At 58.0% G+C, this 18840-nt stretch overlaps 1 protein-coding gene across 4 annotated transcripts in view; it reads left to right on the top strand.

Annotated features, from left to right (window-relative positions):
* Positions 1-3050, top strand: part of HSF1 (heat shock transcription factor 1) — a 46720-nt gene extending 43670 nt beyond the window's left edge. For 2 of the 4 annotated variants that reach the window (XM_054986021.1, XM_054986019.1), the window contains 4 exons: positions 374-479; positions 574-639; positions 1792-1861; positions 2183-3050. In XM_054986021.1, the coding sequence (XP_054841996.1) occupies positions 374-479; positions 574-639; positions 1792-1861; positions 2183-2388 (448 nt within the window). In that variant the 3' untranslated portion in view covers positions 2389-3050. Of the gene's footprint in view, positions 1-373; positions 480-549; positions 640-1791; positions 1862-2182 lie in introns of all 4 variants that reach the window. The other 2 variants (XM_054986020.1, XM_054986018.1) reach the window with 1 other exon arrangement.
* The last annotated feature ends 15790 nt before the right edge of the window (positions 3051-18840 follow it).

Below are 18840 nucleotides of genomic sequence, written 5' to 3'. Positions count from 1 at the left end.
GACAGCCAGTGTTCCTGCTGTAACAAGCAAGAGAGGTGGATTTCAGAGAGGGGGAAACCGCTGCAGGCCAGGCGACCGGCCATTCTCAGGCACTGGCAGATGTGTCCACCTTCTCTCCATTCGTAGGCGGAAGAAGATCCTGTTCGTGCCTTTAGTGGGGTCAAGCAAGAAGCCACGGGCTGCTTGGTGCATTTTATCCCTTCCCTGTGGAAATAACCTTCTCTTGCCATTTTAAACACCGCTGAAGGTTCCTGGTGCTGAGAACAGGTTGAGGGGGTGGACACATCCTCGGGGGGACTGGACTAGTATGAAGTGCTTGACTAGGAACAAGGACCTGATCCTTGCCGCGCTCTTCCTTTTTGTTGTTCCCCAGAAACGACCTCAGCGATCACTTGGACACCATCGATTCCAGCCTGGATAATCTGCAGACCATACTTACGACTCACGGCTTCAGCGTAGACACGAGCGCCTTCCTGGACGTAAGTCCCCTGTTTGCACGTGGCCACGTGTGTTCGTGTACGTGTGTGGTGCTTCATTCTCTCCTGACAGTCTTTCCCTTTTCCCCACGGACAGCTCTTCAGCCCTTCCATGACGGTGGCGGATGTGAATTTGCCAGACCTGGACAGCAGCTTGGCCAGCGTGAGTTCGCTTCTGCAGTTGTCCCAAAGGGAGGGCTGCCTCGCCGTACCTTGCCCCACCCTGGGCTCAGCTTAGCCGTGCCATGTCTGAGAGGGGCTGTACAGAAGTGCCCCCCTGCCCCCAGTAGTACTGAGGCCTCAGAGGTGTGCGAGTCAAGGGCTCTGCGGGCCCCTCGCCGCATTGCTCTCCCACGCAGCTAAAAGGAGCAGGCTGTTTCTTTCTCCCTCCAGCCGTCTTATAAGCCATCCCCTCCCCGCAGCTTTTCAGGGTCTCTAGAGCTGGCTGCTGCATGTGAGATGCTACCAAGGCTTTCTGCATTAATCAGCTTCAAGCTAGTCCAAACACCCGCATGCCTTCCTTCAGGATTCAGAGAGGTAGCTGCATTAGTCTGGTATAGAAAAATAAAATTCTGGTGGGGCATCTTAAACATGTTTGTGTTTCCTTATTTCAGTATGAACTTTATGAGACAGAGCTCACTTCTTCCCTGACCTCTTTCATCATCCATTATGTACAACCACCAATTCAGTTTCCGTTCCTTATGCGGAAGATGGCCCTTGGAAGGTGACGATGGAATTCACATCAAACCTCTTCCAGCCTCCTTCCCCTTTTCTGTGATTCTCCCTGTAAGAATTCCCCACATGTTGTTCACGTATCTGAAGAAGTGAGCACTGACTCCCAAAAGCTCCTATTGAAGCAAAGGGGGCTAGTCTTTAAGGTGCCCTGCTGGACTTTTGTTTTATTTTGCTTCTCTCTGTAGCCTTTGGTGCCCCCGGGAGCCTGTCCGTAGTTAGTCCACTACACCCAGGCACAGCCTTTTCCACAAGGCAAGCTGGGCAAGTGCTTCAGAAGCAATTTTGGGGTGCCATTTTGGGTGGCCAAGTGCAAGACAGACACACACGACCCGTGAGGAACATGCCCCCAGGGAGTTCAGCTTCCTTGCTTTTTATCGTTTGAGGGGAGATGGGGGCCCAGGGAAACCCCTGCGGTGCTGGAGTCGAATCTCGTGCGGCTGTCCAAGCCACGCCGTGGAAGTAGCTTCCTGCTGGCCTTTGGGAAGTCGATTCTTGCCTCTTAATCCGAGTCTTTGGGGGGGGGGTCGTCTAATCAACACACACACACATACACACGCACTCTCTCTCTCCCCCCCTGCAGATCCAAGACCTCCTGTCCTCCCAGGAGCAGCAGAAGCCTGCGGAGGCAGAAGCCTCCCCAGCAGATGCAGGTCAGTGGGGCGACCCTCCTCTCCCCTCCTGTCTGTTCTGCCCGGTGCTCTTTGGGCTTTTCCCCCAGCCAGCACCCACCTCCCCCGCCCCCCCCCACTGGGTGGGAGCAAAGGCTTCCTTGAGCGTGTGGTGCGGGGGAGCCGGCCGTGAGGGAGAGCCCCCACCATACCTGCTGCTGGGGTTGGCGATGTGGCTCCAGTACCCTCCCCTGCCTCCTTGCCCTCTTGCAGCCTTCTGCTCCATGCTGCCCCTGGAAGGGCTCGGCCTTGGGGCCTTCCCTACTGCCCTTGCCAATGCAGCCTGTCTGTGCCCTTTCCTAGGCAAGCAGCTGGTGCACTACACCGCCCAGCCCCTCTTCCTGGTGGACTCAAGCTCTGTGGATGTGGGCAGCCTGGACATGCCCATTTTCTTTGAACTGGGGGAAGGGCCCTGCTTCACAGAGGGAAACGACTACTTGGAGGACCCCGCCATCTCCCTCCTCTCCGGGACAGAGCACCCCAAACCCAAGGACCCAGCCGTCTCCTAAGGCCACGCCTGGTCTGGCGGAAAGAGAGACTGCCCTGGGAAGGGCCTGCCAGCTGCCTCCTTGCTTTGCGCCAGTGTTGCCATGAGCCCCTCACTCTCTTGGGCGCTCCAGCGACGCAAGGGTCCCGTGTGTGTGTGTGCTTAATGAGGTGTCCGACCCCCTCTTCCAGGATGGTAGCTCTGGGCAGGCAGGAGGCCTTCAAAGAAGACATGGATGCACTACGCAGGGGCTGCCCATGGTGGGTGGCAAGCACATTTGGTCAGCAGTGTCACCGCCGATGCCTGCCCTGCCCTGTAGTCGGGGGGAAGGTGCTAGAGGGTCAGCCTAAAGTGGAGGGGAGAGGGGATCCCTCCAGTCAGGATGAACACGTTGGTTTTTAAAAAGAAATAAAAGCCCCCCTCGGGGCTCAAGGGCTGGGCCCCTTCGTCGGTCTGCCCTGCCAGGGACTCCTGGAGGCTCGGGGGCCCCCACGCGAGAAGCCGCCCCCCCTCCACCCCGTCTCTTCCTCCTGGAGTGTCTCTCCTACTGGGGTTTGTTCTCCTTGGCTTAGCAGTAAGAATTTGTACATTCACACTTTGATTGTTACTAGAAGAAAATGTATTTTGGATTTTTACATGAGAGAAGAAGCCCCTCCATCCCAGCCTTCCTCTCCCCTGATATATAAATATCTATATATACATATACAAATATATCTCTCTCTCTATATGAGGTGGTTCATCGTTTGTAGGTTTTCTCGTGGCTGGAATGCTGCAGTTGCTAAATCAAAAATGGGCAGGGTCCTGCGCCGCTGCCGCTGCTGCTGCTGGGACGCACTGCCTGCCTGCGGGCCCCAGTCCGTGCCCAGCAGGGGCTGCTTCCCGCTGCTCTCGTTCCCCTGTCAGCAGCAGGGGCTGCTCAGGCCTCGGCCCCTGTGCACAAGAGGCTCGGCTGAGCTGTTGCCCTTTGGCTGCTTGCTGGGATTCCAAGTGCGAAGGGGCTTTTCTGCCGCCCTCCCTGCCCAGCCCTGCTTCTGCTGAGAGACTTCCAAGCAGTCTGTGGTCCAGGACGGCAGCACTCCGCATGGCGTCTGCAGCTTGTTCTCCAGACCAGACTGACGGTGCCACTCCGAGAGGAGCTGGGCGAGGCTGGTCATCTGGGCCAGGGTGTTGAATGGGCCCTAAGCTTTAGCTGAGCCCAGGCTGGGAAGGGCTTAAGGAGGAGTTCTGGCTCAGCCTCACCCCCCTTAGCCCCATCTAGGGCATGATGCTGTTTCAGGAGCGCTGCTGCCCTCCCATCTTCCCACAGGTGGTCAAAACCTGCAGCCGGGGCAGGGGCCGTTGGGCCACCTCTGCGGTCCAAGCCTAAGGGTTTTTATCGAGAGCTCCTGCCTCCCCTGCCCCTCTCTAGCCTTATTCTGATGGCCTCCCTTCCCTACACGTGTGAAAGAGGCGGGGCTGTGGAGGTGGCTGGGTGGCGAAAGGCCAGAGCAAGGCAAGCCCTTCCGGAGCCAGGCCTCATTGCTGGCTCCGTGTCTTTGTTTGAAATTCCGTTACAAAGGGCTTGCAAGGCCTGGAGATGCGCAGCAAGCTCACAGGGGCCTGGCCCACAAACGCAGGCAGCCTGGTGCTATCACATGGCACAGGGACGGCGCCTTCACTCTGGCCCCTTCTGGCCACCGTTTCTCAAAAACACACAGGGCAGAGCAGGGGGAAGTGCTGAAGAAGGCAGCCGAGATGATTATGGGGTTGGAGCACCTTTGATCACAGGACCATGTGTGTGTGTGTGGGGGGGGTCAGTTTACAGAAAAGACAACTAGGTGGGAGGCTTGATATGAGTTGATACAATTATGCCTGGGTGGAGACAGTGGAGAGAGGGAAGGTCCTCTCCCATAATACTGTCCTTGGGGGGCACCCAATGAAACTTGGGAAATAGGGAAGGACAAAAGGAAATGCCTCTTTACTCAACAAGAAATGCAGTGGTGGAATTCACTGCCAGAGGCCCAGAGGATGTAGTCATGGCCGGAAGTGCAGGCGGATTTAAAAGGGAGAAGGCAGCCCTTGTGGAAGGCAGCCCTTGAGGGCAACTGGGTGGCCGCTGTACAAAACAGGATGCTAGACTAGGTAGGCCACTGGCCTGGTCCAGCAGGGCTCTTCGAAGACTAGCAAAGAGGAAGAACCAGGTGGTACTCGGTAGTTGCCCCTTCCCTTCTGTGGCCTGTGCCCTCCCTCTCCACGGTTCCCAAATGGTGCCAGGCAAGGCAAGGCATTTGCTACAGGGGTTCCACCCCCACCCCCCCACATCAGTTGCGGACTCATGAGAAAGGATCTTGTGCTACAGCCACACATCGGCACAGTCTGCCTCAGTACTGACATAGCGCTCACATGGGTGTGCCCTCTGTAATCACCTAGCCCTAGAGGAATGCTGTCCCACAATGCTGTGCTTTCCACTGCCAGAGGCACCCCTGGAGCCTGGCATGAGCGCTGAGACGTCAGACCTGCCAGCAGGGCAAGAGAACTGCTCAGTGATCCATTTCCCCACATTTTACATCCCCAGTGCTGAGACTGGCGGGGATTTAGACTGGCACACGCGCTCCAGGTTACTGCATCTCCTTTTGCTCTATCCTAATACTCACGGTGGAAAGAATCCGGCCCTCCCCCTCCAAACAAAGCCGACCTGTCAGATCATAGGCCAGAGAGGGGGGTCTGGGCAGAAGGAAAATGTCGTTTTACCAGATTCCAGCACACAGCTCCTGAGTCGACCCTGGAAAGAAACCTGGCTAAGCCACCACGGCCTGAGTGAGCAGCCGAGTCTGGCAGGGGGAGAACAGAGTGCCACGTTGGCCGCTTGGCCCCAGCAGGAGCCCCCCAGGGACACGTGAGCCTCTGACTCCGCCTTCTCCCGAGTCAGGCCCCATTGGTCTCTCAGGGTCAGCCTTGTCTGCTCTGACTGGCAGCAGCTCTCTGAGCCTTAGGCGGAGGCCCTGCTCCTCCTGGCCTGCACCTGTGCCGCAGCCCCACCCCCGACTAGTCACTCTGGGGTGCTTTGTCCAGGAAGTGGAACATGGCTGAGAAATGAGCGGCTTCCTCCTCGAGAGGGGTCTTGCTGGCAAGAGAAGCCAGAGCGCTTGGGCCAGCACGGGCACTGAACTCGTGGCCAGCAATGGCCCCCTCCAGACTGGTCCAGGCTTCATGGTTTTAAACACGGGACTTCACAAGACACTTATGTGGAAGATCCCTGTAGAGATGAGGCACGGAGGCCCTTCCCTGCTTACAGGCACCTTTGAACCCCAGAAGGAGAAGCGGAAGGGACGGGGTCAGGTGGGCACACATTTCTTGCCGTTCCAAATAAGGGGCTCGATCTTTGGCTGTGCACTCCCGGACAACTTGCACACGGTTCCAGGTACTTTGTCTCCCACCCTACAGCATCAGAGGCCAGGGTGTTGGCTTGGACACAGCCGGCGGCGACGTAGTCCCAGGCCCAGACTCTGCAGTGTGTCCGTCCCCTCCTCCTTGTGCCCCACAAACCCGTCCGGTTGCCACAGGTAGCCTGACAGTGTGTATGCGCCAGGGGAAACCAACACTGCCTTCACCCCGTCAGCAGCAGCATCTCACCAGCACGGCCCAGCCGTGGTACAAGCTCCCCCCTCCGGGGGGTGTTAGAAGGATCCCTTTGCCAGCCTCCCCCACACCCCACACCCTTACCCATTGCTGTGACGCCCAAACGCTTGTGCTGTTTGCTCGTCTTTATTGAAGGAGGAGGGAGGCACACAGCTTCATGCAAAACCAAATGCGAGGCAACAAAGAGCAGCTGCAGAAGCAACAGAAAAGGGCCCCCCTTCCCCCAGTGCTGCTCCTGGGTGGCGCCCCCCCCCCAATCTTGCTTGGGAGGGAAGGGCCCCCAGCGGCCCTCCCGCAGCAGCCTGGCTCCTGGCCGAAGGCGCCAACAAGGGGGGTCGTGATGAATAATCCAGAGGACTGGGAGGCGTTTTGTATCGGTTACCATTTTTGAAAGGTTTTGCTCGTGACTCTAAAAAGGTAAATCCCACCTCGCTGAAACTTTCACCGGGCAATATGAAACACTTGGCAGACCTCCCTTGGTCTGTGGGCGGAGAGGGTGCCATCCCCGACCTCGCCCCAGTTCCTGGGGAAGAAGTCCCGTCCCACCCCTGCACTGACTGTCGGGCTGATCAGCAAACTCGTCTGAAAGGGAGGGAGGATTCTGAGCCGTGTGCAGCTGAGCACCGGAGGCTGCCTTACACCACTGGCCGATCCAGCTGGGTGCCGTCTCACCTCGCTGCCAGTGGCTCCCTCTGGCCGAGAGGTCTTCTCCGGGATCTTTAGGATGGGGCTGAATCTGCCCTGCGAGGGATGCATTCGGACCCCCAACTCTGGCCCCCCGTTCCGAGCCCCACCCTTGCTTTTAGCGCCCTGATCTCAGAACAGTTGGACGGGCACACGTGCTCCCACCGCCACAGGACCTCAGCCCCACATCCCAGGGGCACTGCCGTCATCGGCACCCACCCTTGCCTCATTGCTTAGCATAGTTTTGAAGGATGTGGCAGGTGGACGTGGGGGAGGCTGGGGAGGGGGCACAAGCAGACATGCTGAGGTCCCTGGCTTCCTCTCCCCCCTGCCTTCCAGACCAAGCCTGCCACCACCGCATCTCTGGCTACAGACTTGGGTGTGGTGTTGAGGCCTCTGCTAAGCACTGCATATCCCAGGCTGGGTACGGTGAGACGGAGAGTCCCTCGCTCAGCCTGACCAGGGGGCAGCCACTTCCTCCAGCCAGCATTCCTGCCCAGAGGTCTCTGTGAGGAAGTGAGGCCTGAGCCAGGGCTGCTCCAAAAGCAGAGGCAGCGACGGGTGGGAGCCTGGTGACCCAACTGGTGCTTGGAAAGCATGTGGCTCCTGGGCAAGTTGGCCCAAGGGTGGGGGGGGCAGGTGTGTGGCTTTCCCTTGAGGAGTGCGGCCTGGCTCGCTGACTTAAGAAGCTGGGTCAGCATTTGGACTGTGCCCCTGGTCCCTCCTTGGGCACATGGTGGCACTACTTGCTAGGGCGGGGACACACAGGCGTTGGTGCCTCTGAGCAGGGGGATCAGATCTGAAGGCCTTTGGGCCCTTCCGAGGGCATGACCCTAGGAAGAGCCCTTGGGCCTCTTGCCTGGCCAAGGGCCGAGGAGCAGGAGGTGTGCGATATGCTGAAGAGCCTGCTGGAAAAGCCGGAGACAATGGGCCTGGATCTGGGATACATGCTGCTACGCAGGGGCAGGAACCGGGGAAGAGTCAGCGTGGGGGCCCCGCTCCGGGAGACATGGATGGCAGTGAGTGGCAGGAAGCAAGCGCCCATGCTGGTCAGCAGCACCAGAGCCGACAAAGAATGGCTGTCCGCTGGAGTTTCGGGGTCTTCAGGAGGGGTGGGGTGGGAGGAAGGCAGCTCACATTCCTGGGGAAAAGAAAAATCCGCTCACCTCCTCGGCCGGGACTGCCCCGCGACTCCTCCCTCCGTGCCTAGCGCAGAAGTCCCCGTGGTGTCGTTCCATCCCCGTCCCTTTCTCCCCTGCCCGTGGGAGACAGAAGGGCCGTAGGGGGTGGCAGAGCACATCGTTTGGAGGTGCAGAAGGTTCTCAGTCAAGCCTCAGTCAAAGGGCCCGTGGAGCAGGGCTGAGCAAGGCCTCCCTCTGCCATCCCCCCAGGGAACCCACAGCCAGGTCCACGTGGGCAGGCCCATCCTTGCCTCGGCCTCCAGAGACGGGTCTAAAACCAAAGACTCAAAGGAGGGGCAGGACAAACTGCCCTGGAGGAGGTGGGCGTGGCCTCTTCTTCTGGCACTGACCTTGGGAAGTCAGGGACTCCTCCGAATCCAAGTCGTGGTCCAAGCCTAGGAAGGAAAACAGTCCCGTTGGGGCTCCGTCCTGTTCTTCATGCAGAAGGGCCTGGGCTCAGCCCCCAGCACCTCCTGTTGCAGGCGCTTGGCAACCACAGCTGGGGCCAGCCAGATCCAGATGGACCCGTGGTCCGACCTGGTATAGCACGGCTTCCGATGACCCAGGGTCCCAGGTGAGCCCTCTGACACGAACACGTCTTTGCCTGCCTGCCACAGGCCCCCTGGAAGCAGCTCAGCCATGACTAATAATGTATTTGCACATCGCTCAGTAGCAGAGCACGTATTTTGTGCACAGACGAGCCGCAGACCAACACATGATCTCTCTGTTAAAAGGGGGGTGAGAATGACCTGTGTGTGTGTCACAGGGCTCCATGAGCCAAAAACCTCACTCGCTGTCAGCCAGATTTCTGTGTGCACGCGCATGTGAGTGTGTTTCACTCCACTGTGCCTCTTGTTTTGGGTTGCCACACTGCCCACTTCTCTGTGCAGACTGGACCCAGACCGTGGCTCAGTCCTAGGCGGGAGAAGGAAGGCTGCCCTGCCCCAAATGCAGAGGTCACTTACTTTCTTGGGACTCGTGGGACTGGGCAGGTGTGTCCATGGCAGGGCCTGAAACAGAAGGCACATACGGCAGATGGGTGTCAGGGGAGAGGAGTAGAGAGGAACTGAGCACCTGAAGCGGTCCTCTCCCAAGGCAGTCCCGCGGCCTCCTCGGATTTCCTGTGGCCCTCCAAGGTCTCTGGCTGAGAGGCCTTTCCCATCACCTCCTGCAAGTTGTCCCACTAATTGGAAGTGCTGCCTGGGATCAATCTCCTCTGCCCTGCTCAGTTTCAAGATGTTCTACCCTCGGTGAGGCCGGAGCAGCCAACAAGATGCATCTTGTGGCACCTTCAAGACGAACACGCTTGTTGCAGCAGACAGTTTTGCAAGCCAGAGACCGCTTCGTCACATGCCCCACCAGAGGTGCTGCTTTGGAGCCCCTCATCAAGCCGCAGCCCTCCCCTCTGCCTCCTGATGCCCTCCTGCAGAGGCGCTTGTGGGGTTTTCTTGGGAGCAGAGGCTGGACCGTGTTTGGGGGTACCAGAGGGGCATGCCACCCACGCTCTCCCTTTCTGCCAGGGTAAGGTCCCCCCCCTTCCTGGCTCAGTGGCAGAACAAGTCCAAGTCCAGGCCCTTCCCCCTGAACTGGCCTACCACTCTGCGTGTCTCCAGGCAGCGAGTCCAAGCTGAATGAACCAAGGCTGGAGGCATCGCTGTTGAGCAAACCCCCATCCGCGTCATCTGTGTGGGACCGATCTACAGCTGCAAAGCTCACTGGTGGCATCCCTGTCCAGGGGGGAAGGAAGAAAGACGGAAGGAGTGCATGTAACCCCAGCAGTATAGCCTGCTGGCAATAGGACAGGGCCCAAAGGAAAGGCACCGGGTGTCATGAGGGTGGGCGCCCTAGGGGGCAGGGTGGGAAGCCTACCTGTCGCCAGCTGCTCCAGAGGGGCGGCCATCTCACCTGCGGGCAATAAGGTTTAGCTGTCAGATGACGCCTGCCAAAGGGCTGAGCCCCGCTTCTGCTGCGCCTACTTGCTCCGGGCCCTGAGCTCTGCTGGTGGAGCTCCCCGACCACGTGGAGTAGCCTGATGCTGAGCTCCGTACTCCCCTGTGGCTCTCTGGGGTCTCCTGCCACGTGGTTTGCAACTAGGTGCCCTGCCACTGAGGGACGGGTGTGTGTGTGTGTGTTCTTCAACACACATTCATTGCACTTTGACAAGAGGAGGAGGAGGAGGAGGAGCTTTGCCAACCCCTGTCCCTGGTCTCGAGTCAGAGCTTGTAACCCAACACAGCTAGTCTGAGAGATGAGCTGGAGGCCCACAAAGGATCGGGGACAACTGGGAAATCCCCCCCCCCAACTCTTCATGCCTCCAACATTCTACTAATTCTCAGGGGCTGAGCTGGAAATCGCCCCCCACCCCCACCCCCCTGCACTCTTTGAGTTTCAACTGCCTCCGTTTAGGGGCTCCGCTTCCAGGTGGCCGTACGTGATACGCAGAGGGAAACGCAGCGCACGGCTCAGGGGTAGCCCCCAGCAAATTGCATGTGCGAGTGAGTGAGTGAGCGCCTTTTCCATCTGTAGGGCAGTGGCCCTGGTACTTCTCCCACCATGACTGGCTCCAGCTCTTGGGAGTGGGCTGGGTCTGTAAGGACAGGCAGCTAACGCGCATCTCTCAAGTGTGTAGCCTGATCCTGAATAGGCTGGTTTGGTGCTCAGCCCATTGAGGATAGACTTCCTACTAGAGTTCAGCTCTGGAGCTCGTAATACAGAAGGGATTGTCTCTGAGCCTGGGCAGAGGGCACTTCCCACTCACCCATAAGTGCTTGAGCCTCGGAGCAAATTCCATAACCTCCATTGCCCGGTTTCGACCCTCAAGGCAGCTGGCTGTAGCCCCACCCCCAGCTGCAAAGCCCAGGGATATGGCCGCCATGGACGGCCAGAAAGGGTGCAATTATGTGGAGGTGAGCCCAGAAGCACCCTCAGATTAGAAGAGGGAAGAGGGGGGGGTGCATTAGCCTCTTCTGCCCCTCCCTGAAACTTGTGGGGTAACATGGGGCAGCTGCAACGCATGAAGTCTCTGCTTGCTGAATCTTCTGGGGGTGAACAGGAAGAGGCTGGCTTGCCCCGCGGTCTAATGCCTCTGCCCGTTTCCCCTGGGTTTGCGTGCAGAGGATGAAAAGGGCAAAGCACGTCTGTAAAAGGAGCCAGCTGAAAGGAGTCACAGAGAAACGGCATCTGGCCAAGGCAATGACCCAATAATGGCCGGCATGTTTCGGCACCCTCCTGCGCTGCCACCAGCTGGGCATTGCCGTAGGAGCTTGGCTTGGACTCAGCCACCCCGGCCCAGGAGGGCATGACCAGCACTTCCTTGGGAGCGAGCTCAGCTCTTGGGGTGCGTCAGCGTTCTGTGTGCGCTGCCCCTGCAGTTGCTTGGACTTAGGGCCAGGGAACCCGCTGGTTTGGGGAGCAGCAGACACTGGTGGTGTTCCAACCGGACTGTGAATGCCGCCAGCGCCCCCACCCAACTCCCAGGTTGCACTTACTTTCTCCTGAGGCTTCAGTTTTGCCAGGCACGATGGGCTCTGAATGAGCCACAGGCTCTGGAAGAAACAGGGAAGTGTGGGAGGGAGCCCTGCAGGATCGCCCGAGTCACAGTGGAGCAGCCCCTGCGCAGAAGCCACCCCGTGGGTGGGCGATCCAGTCCCCCTTCCTGCTCTCCGAACCAGAGCTCTGCGGGAGCTGCCCTAGAAGGGCCATTAATGCACGAAGCTCCCAGCCAAGCCCAACTTAACGGCTGCCCCAAGCGAACAAGCCACTGGCGCCTCTGGCACACAACGGCCCTTCAGGCATACCTGGTGTCTGGCCGCTCGCTGGGGAAGTGGGATCCGGGGAGGTCAGGGGTTCTGCAGAGATGGAAAGGTGGGAGTTATGCGCACGGCCCGGTGCCCCGGGGGCCTCTCGGCAGCAGAAGGCCCCCAGCTCCATCAGCTCCCCCTACTAAGCCTAAGCTGGGAGTCCCCAATCCCGCCAGGGGCACCGTCCCTGGCTGCGTCTCACCATCAGCAACCACGATGGCCAGGAGCAGGAGGACGACGGCTGCAGCCAGTGCCAGGAACCTGCGGAAGAGAGGAGAGAACCGGCTGGGTCTTAGCAGAGGGAGGGAGGGAGGGAGGTGCAGAAGGGGCTCCCCTGCTGGCCGCCTGCAAGCTCCCACCCCCGCCCCGGACCTGCTTCGCCCGGCACCTCGAAGGGCTTGGCGTGCCTTGAGGAGGAGCTGCGCTGAGCAGATCCCCCGTCAACTTGTTAGAAAAGCCTCTTGTAGGTGGCCGGTGGTTCTTCAGCAAGGGCCGATTTGGACTCAGCCAGGCAGGGACACCTCCCCCCTCCCCCCCAACCTGTGAATCTGGATGCCCTGGTTGTATTCATGCACGGTGTGAGTAGAAGGCACTCTGCATATGTTCAGAGGCACTGCAGATGCATGAGGACTGAGCTTGCCAATTTCTCCAGATCCGTTGAAGCCCTTTGGGGAAGAAACTTCCAAATGACGCCTTCCCCTTTGGTTGGACCTGGAGATCTCCCAGAGTTGCGCCTGATTTTCAAATGGAATCGCTCAGTTCCCCTGGAGAAAATGGCTGCTGTGGAGGACGGATCGTACAGCAGGATACCCCACTGAGGTCCCTCCCCTCCTCAAAGCCCACCCTTCCCAGGTTCCACTCCCGACTCCCCAGAGATTTCCCAGACAGCGAGTGGCAGCCCTCCCTTCCTCCCTTTCACTCCTATGGATCCCGATCCCCTGAGCACATCTGCGAGAGGCAATGCCCAGGGTCTCCAGACTGGAGGGTGCCTGCCTGTGGCCGACTCTCCATGGCACAGGGTCTGGCCATAGGTGGAGCAAAGCCCTGTGTGTGTGGGGGGGGGGTGAGCTGCCCCCCGACTCCCGGAGCCTTGACTCCCCAGTGCCACCACAGTCCCCCTGACCTCGTGGGCTATCATTCCTCTTGCTTGCCCACCCTTTCATTCTGCCCCTTGCTAGCGTGCATGCTGGGCTCTTGCTGGCACTGGGCACTGTCCACAGAGTTCTCCTTGGCGCACTGGTGCTTGCATTCTGCCAGAGATGGCATGAAGGAACGCCATGGCAAGGTCATAGGGGTGGGGCTGGCACTGTCCAGGACTTCTGTGGCAGAGGCCTTCCCAGCACGCCCCTGGCTTGCCTCTTTGTCAGGACCACATTTCCTGTTCCCAGCCAGGCCGAGATTCAGATCCGGCTTTCCACCTGACAACCCACCCTCTGATAGCCACTGAGGCACGCGCTTTACAGGTGAACTGAGGCAGAGAAGAGACAGCACGAACATGCCCGAGGCTGCCCACAGAGCATTAAGCATAACCAAACAGAACAGATACCGCCCAGCCGCCAGCTACCTGTCCCTTAGCTGTCCTTTGACAACCTGTGTCTCCAAAGTTGGCACCCACCTGTGCTGTGCCTGCATGCTCCCGGGAAGTTGCATGGCCAAGCAAAACAGCGGTGGTTGAAGCGCTCAACCCTGGTCGTGGATACGGAGGCACACTGTGCCCCGGGGACAAAAGGCCTGTTTTATGGACCTCCCCCCCCTAGCAAGGAGGAGTCGGTGTCCGAGGGGCCAGCCAATCCCTAGATGCAGCTTTGGCTCTGGGGCTGGGGGAATGGGCGGGGCAGAAGCTGCGAGGACACCTGAGCAGGCTTGGTGCTTCTCAAAGGCAGAGCGGAGCAGATGCCCAGGAGGCCTGCCAGGCATCTGCAGCTGGGCCTTCCCTAGCAGAGCAGAAGAGAGAATTCGGGCAGGGGCTGCTGCTCCTCTCAGCCTCGTGTGACAAGCTGCACCTGCCAGAATTCCCTACAGGAGCCTGTGAAACTTGCCCTCCGCTGTGAATGCCGGGAGCAAAGCGCCGCCTGCTCTCCAGCGTCCCTTGCAACGCGGGTCTTTCCTCAGCCGTGCACCCCGAGAGCCTTTGAACGGCAGATGCCCAGGTGATGTGCTTCCTGGGCCCCCCCCCTGCACCACGAGTGGCCCCCCAGGGCTTCAGCTCCGGGACAGCTGGCTGGAGGAGGCATTTTGGCTGGGGCTGGGGCTGCTTTGCGTACCTCTGTAGGCATCCCATAGTGGCAAACGGACCTGCCAAACACTGCTTTTCTACACATGTATAAATTCAATTTTTATTTATGTTATTTATAGTCCACCTTTCTCACTGAGGGTCCAGCCGATTACACAATGTAAGCCAATACAATCCATGACTGGGACATTCAACGAATCGTAAATGTGGAGGGGTCTCGTCCCATCAGGACCTGGTCATTTTAGAACTCCAATTGCCAACTTTTAAATTGGTCTCATTAATAACATTTTGATTGGCAACAATTGTTGGTGATATTTAGCTTCATGCCATGAAAAGTTTTCATAGCCCATTTCTGTACATTAAACCTCCAATCAAGATACAGGACGTTCCTTCGCCCCGGTCAATTGGCGACCTTATAAAGGTGTGATTTCTCATATGCTTTCCCTGTGCTCTGGAGTCAGTCTGAGGCCCGCCCCCCCCATGGAATGCTCTCTTTTGGGGGTGGCCGTTGCAAAGAGGAGAGCAATTGGGAAGTGCCCCTGGAGGAACAGGGTACCAGTCGAGCACCAATTCAGACGGCTGAAATAAGAAATTCCTTCACCGTAAGCAGAATCCACCCATCTACCCATCCAGTGAACCAGCAACAAGCCACGCCTCTGTGCTCATGAGTGTGCTTGAATCATGTCCCCTGACTACCTGGGCAGAAGGCGGCCTCCAGCCACCTCTGCCCCCACCCCCGTGGAAGGTGCCACCAACCAAACAAAGACTCCTTTGTGGCTGGGAAGCAACTCAATAGGCTTTTCTTTGTGGCCAAAGACCGAAGGCTCCAGCGGTGCAGGGCTGATTCGGGGGCTGGTGGGGTTGGGTTGGGTTGGGTTGCAGAAGCGGCTCGGCTTGCTGCCTCCAAGGGGTGCAGGGGCCGCTGCAGCTCCCTCCCCCCCCCCCCCGCCACTGAACCTCACCTGGCCTCATCCAGTGTTCTGGATCTGCTACTGTTCTGCTTCTTTACTCTTTACCACGTCTCTCCCCTTACTTTCTGCCCAGTCATGGCCAGCAGCTCCCCCCACCCCCCACCTCTGGCACATGCTTTCTGCCCTGAAGGTTGGTCAAGCCCAAGTCTTTTGTCTGCTCTGCCCACCAGCTACTGGGCAGGGGGAGTGCCCCAATCCCTTGCTCGCATAGGCTCCCCGCGGGGGAAAGGACCAGAGCATTCCTACCCCACTTCCCATGGGGGGGCTGTCACCAGAGCCCATTCAGCAGGTTGGGCCAGCTACCTCTCCCACAGAGGAAGCCTCTTGTCAGCACAGGTGCCAGGATGCCGGGAGCCTCCACCTGCCAGATCAGATCAGCCAGAGGGGGTTCATCCGAGGGGTCTGGAAAGATCTACCCCATCTGGCCCTGGCTCCTAAAGGAAAGGAAACAAATTGCCAGGCGAGCCCCAAGGGAGAGGGCCTTCATTGGTGGGCTGGATGAAGTACGGGAGGAGGCAGTCCTTCGGGGAGCGCTTTTGGACCGCAAGTGGCTCCAGAGAGAGCAAGGACTGGGCGAGAGCCCTCCGCTATCAGGGGCAGAGTCACGGAAGGACAGAGAAGAACCGGATGTGCCTGCGCCATCTCAGGGACTCAAAGGCATAGCTGTCTGGTCAGGGGAACGATGTGGCGCACGCCAGCTCTTCTCAGCTCACTGGACTCGCTGCTCAGGAAGAATCGGAACGCCGGCACAGCGGCCAGCAGGCTCCTTCGTGGTTCCAGGCCCAGGCAACTGCCTGGCCTCACCCACCGCTGATGCTACCTGTGGGTGGGCATGGAGAAGTGGGCTCTCCAGATGTTTGGAGACTGGGTTGGGCTGCACCTGTGGCCCTTCCCATCTTGGTGGTTCTGCAAAGAGCCACTCCAGAGGTGGGCACTCTTGAGAGCCAGGCAGCCACTGGCACGGGCTAATCAAGACATCCAGGCGGTCTCTCACAGAGGAAGGTGGGACGCACCTCTCTGAACACAGTTGGCTTTCTTGGCAGTTCAGCTGCCTGCAAGACCCACGTGTGGCTGAACTCAGCCGTGCCTTAGCCTTCGCACTAAGGCAAAGACCACGCGACCGATGGATCGGAACTCAGAAACTGCCGTTCTGATGGATCAGAAACAGCCTCACTGTTCAGCTCTGGCATGTCACAGAACCAGCCGGGTAGCTTCCTTTTGGCAAGGAACCGCACCCACTCTGGGAGGAAAGGGCTGAGTAGCGTCCAGATGGCAGGGTGCTGACCGCGACCTGACAGAACCTTGGACTGCCACAGAGAGACGCGTCCAAAGTTTAGTTTATTCGGTGTTTAACCCGCCCTCCCCACAAGTGGGCTCAGGACGGGGTACAACAGTCATAAAATACAATTACATAGCAGATTCTACAATAAAATCCAGCAACTAAAATTATATATATACAAAAACCGGATATGGTTGGCTACACATTCCTGCCCCCAGCATACAAAGAGGAGGCAGACAGACACACAAGATGTACTCACATACCGGAGACTGGTGGGAGGCTCAGTGATGGCCCTCCTGGCGCTGGCCTCAACCGTAAGCCTGGCGGAACATCTCCGTCTTGCAGGCCCGCCGAAATGATACAAGATCCTGGCAGGCCTGTGTATCCTCTGACAGAGAGTTCCACCAGGTTGGGGCCAGGACCGAGAAGGCCCTGGCCCCGGTCGAGGCTAAACGAGCCTCCCTAGGGCTAGGGATCACCAGTAAGTTCTTACCCGCTGAACGAAGCGCTCTCCGGGGCACATACGGGGAGAGACGGTCCCTCAGGTATGCTGGTCTCAATCTGTTTAGGGCTTTAAAGGTTAAAACCAACACCTTGAAATGGATCCGGAATTCCCCGGAGAGCCAGTGAAGCTGCTGTAGGATTGGTGTAATATGTGTCCTGTATGGAACACCCATCAGGACATGAGCAGCAGCGTTCTGGACCCATTGTAGTTTCCGGATCAGACCCAAGGGAAGCCCTGCGTAGAGCGAGTTACAGTAGTCCAGCCTGGAGGTGACCGTTGCATGGATCACTGTCCTTAGGTCCCGGGCTGAGAGAGGGGGCAAGTTGCCTGGCTTGCCACAGGTGGAAAAAAGCAGTCCGGGCAACAGATGCGACTTGAGTCTCCATAGACAGGGAGGAATCCAAGACCACGCTAAGACTTTTAACCGTTGAGACGGGCACCAACGGGGCCCCCCCAAAGGCTGGGAGATGGAACCTCGCATCCGACAGCCCAGGGCCCAAGTACAGGACCTCCGTCTTCGCGAGGTTCAACTTCAGTCTGCTCTGCTTCACCCAACCAGACACGGCCTCCAAAGCTCTCAGAAGGGCATCAGGGGCAGAGTCAGGTTGATCGTCCATCAGCAGATACAACTGGGTGTCAGCCGCATACTGATGACAACCCAGTCCAAACCTCCACACCAGCTGGGTGAGGGGGCGCATATAAAGATTGAACAACAGGGGAGAGAGTATTGCCCCCTGAGGGACACCACACACCAAAGACTGGCGCGTGGACACCCTCTCCCCTGGCGCCACCCTCTGTCCCCGACTGTGGAGAAAAGAGACAAGCCACTGCAAGGCTGTCCCTCGAATCCCCACGTTGGCGAGGCGGTGGGACAACAACTCATGGTCGACCGTGTCAAACGCCGCTGAAAGGTCTAACGAAATCAGCAGCGCCGACCGCCACAATCCAGGTGCCTACAGAGGTCGTCCGTGAGGGCAGCCAACACTGTCTGTGTCCCATGGCCCGGACGGAAACCGGACTGGTATGGGTCCAGGACAGAAGTCTCTTCCAGGAAAGCCTGCAGCTGTTCCACCACCACCTACTCAATCACCTTTCCCAGGAACGGGAGGTTCGATACTGGGTGGTAACTGGACGGGTCAGTGGGGTCCAAAGATGGCTTTTTAAAGAGAGGCCTCACCAAAGCAGGGAGGGTCAGCAGAGTCCTCGGAGGCAGTCCCCATTGGCCCCTCTTTTGACACCACCCAACCAACAGGAGCACCCCATAGGCCTGCCCTGAGGAACCCCCTTTGTTCTGGAGCTCTCTGGCCTGCCTTCCATCCGCTGGAAGATACCCCCGAGGGGCTGCCCCCTCTCTGCTCCTCTGCCAGCTCCCCTCAGGGACACTGCCCTAGACAGGCACTTCTGAGGATGCGGCTTGGACCCCTCCGCAGGGACATTTCACCCCATTAACAGGTATTTATATCCCGCCTCATCTCAAGGGCCTGAGGTGTTATCTGCCATAAAACACAAAATATAAACTGAAAATAAGGAACAATGGTATCAACGTATCAGCATTAAATTGCAGTCAAATCAAAACTGCAGCAATCACGGAGTCCGCATCATCACAAAAAATGATGACAGCATCTTCTTCCAGCACCTGAGACGCCAAACACCTTGAGTTGGCAAGGGTCCAGAAAGCGTTTCCTCTGCCCAGAAGCCCAGAGAGATGCTGTTGGGCCAATGCTCAGGTTCGATAGAAGGAAACCTCTGAACAGGGAATTCCACAGAAGAGGCCCTGTCAGTAGTGGCTCCGCACGAGGCCCCGGGGCAACTGGGAAGGGCCCTTACTGTTCAATAAGCCCTTGACCAGCAGGCTATTTGCATATTTAATTAGCACAGCAAAGGAGATATTTTTGTCCTTACAGTGCTAGCAGCTTGCTGAATTTGGCTTGGAATAATCTGGTTTTATAAGTGCAGGATGCATGTTGCCGGGGGGGGGGGGGAGTATTTCATATTAATTAACAGATTACTTAATTACATTTATGATGTGAGAAGGGAAGGATTCCCTAGGAGTGTCCATCCTCTTATTCACAGGGTTTTATAGGCTGGGGTGGGGACCAGAGTGGTTTTCAATTATACTGTTAGGCTGTTTTACTGTGATTTCATTGAATATTATATTTTTGTATTCTTTTTAACTGTTGTAATTGTTGGGAACTGCTTCAAG

Source organism: Eublepharis macularius, chromosome 7 (assembly GCF_028583425.1).
Source record: "Eublepharis macularius isolate TG4126 chromosome 7, MPM_Emac_v1.0, whole genome shotgun sequence".
NCBI lineage: Eukaryota > Metazoa > Chordata > Lepidosauria > Squamata > Eublepharidae > Eublepharis > Eublepharis macularius.
The sequence above is the reverse complement of the archived record's forward strand: the minus strand, read 5'-3'. Positions and strand labels throughout refer to the sequence as shown.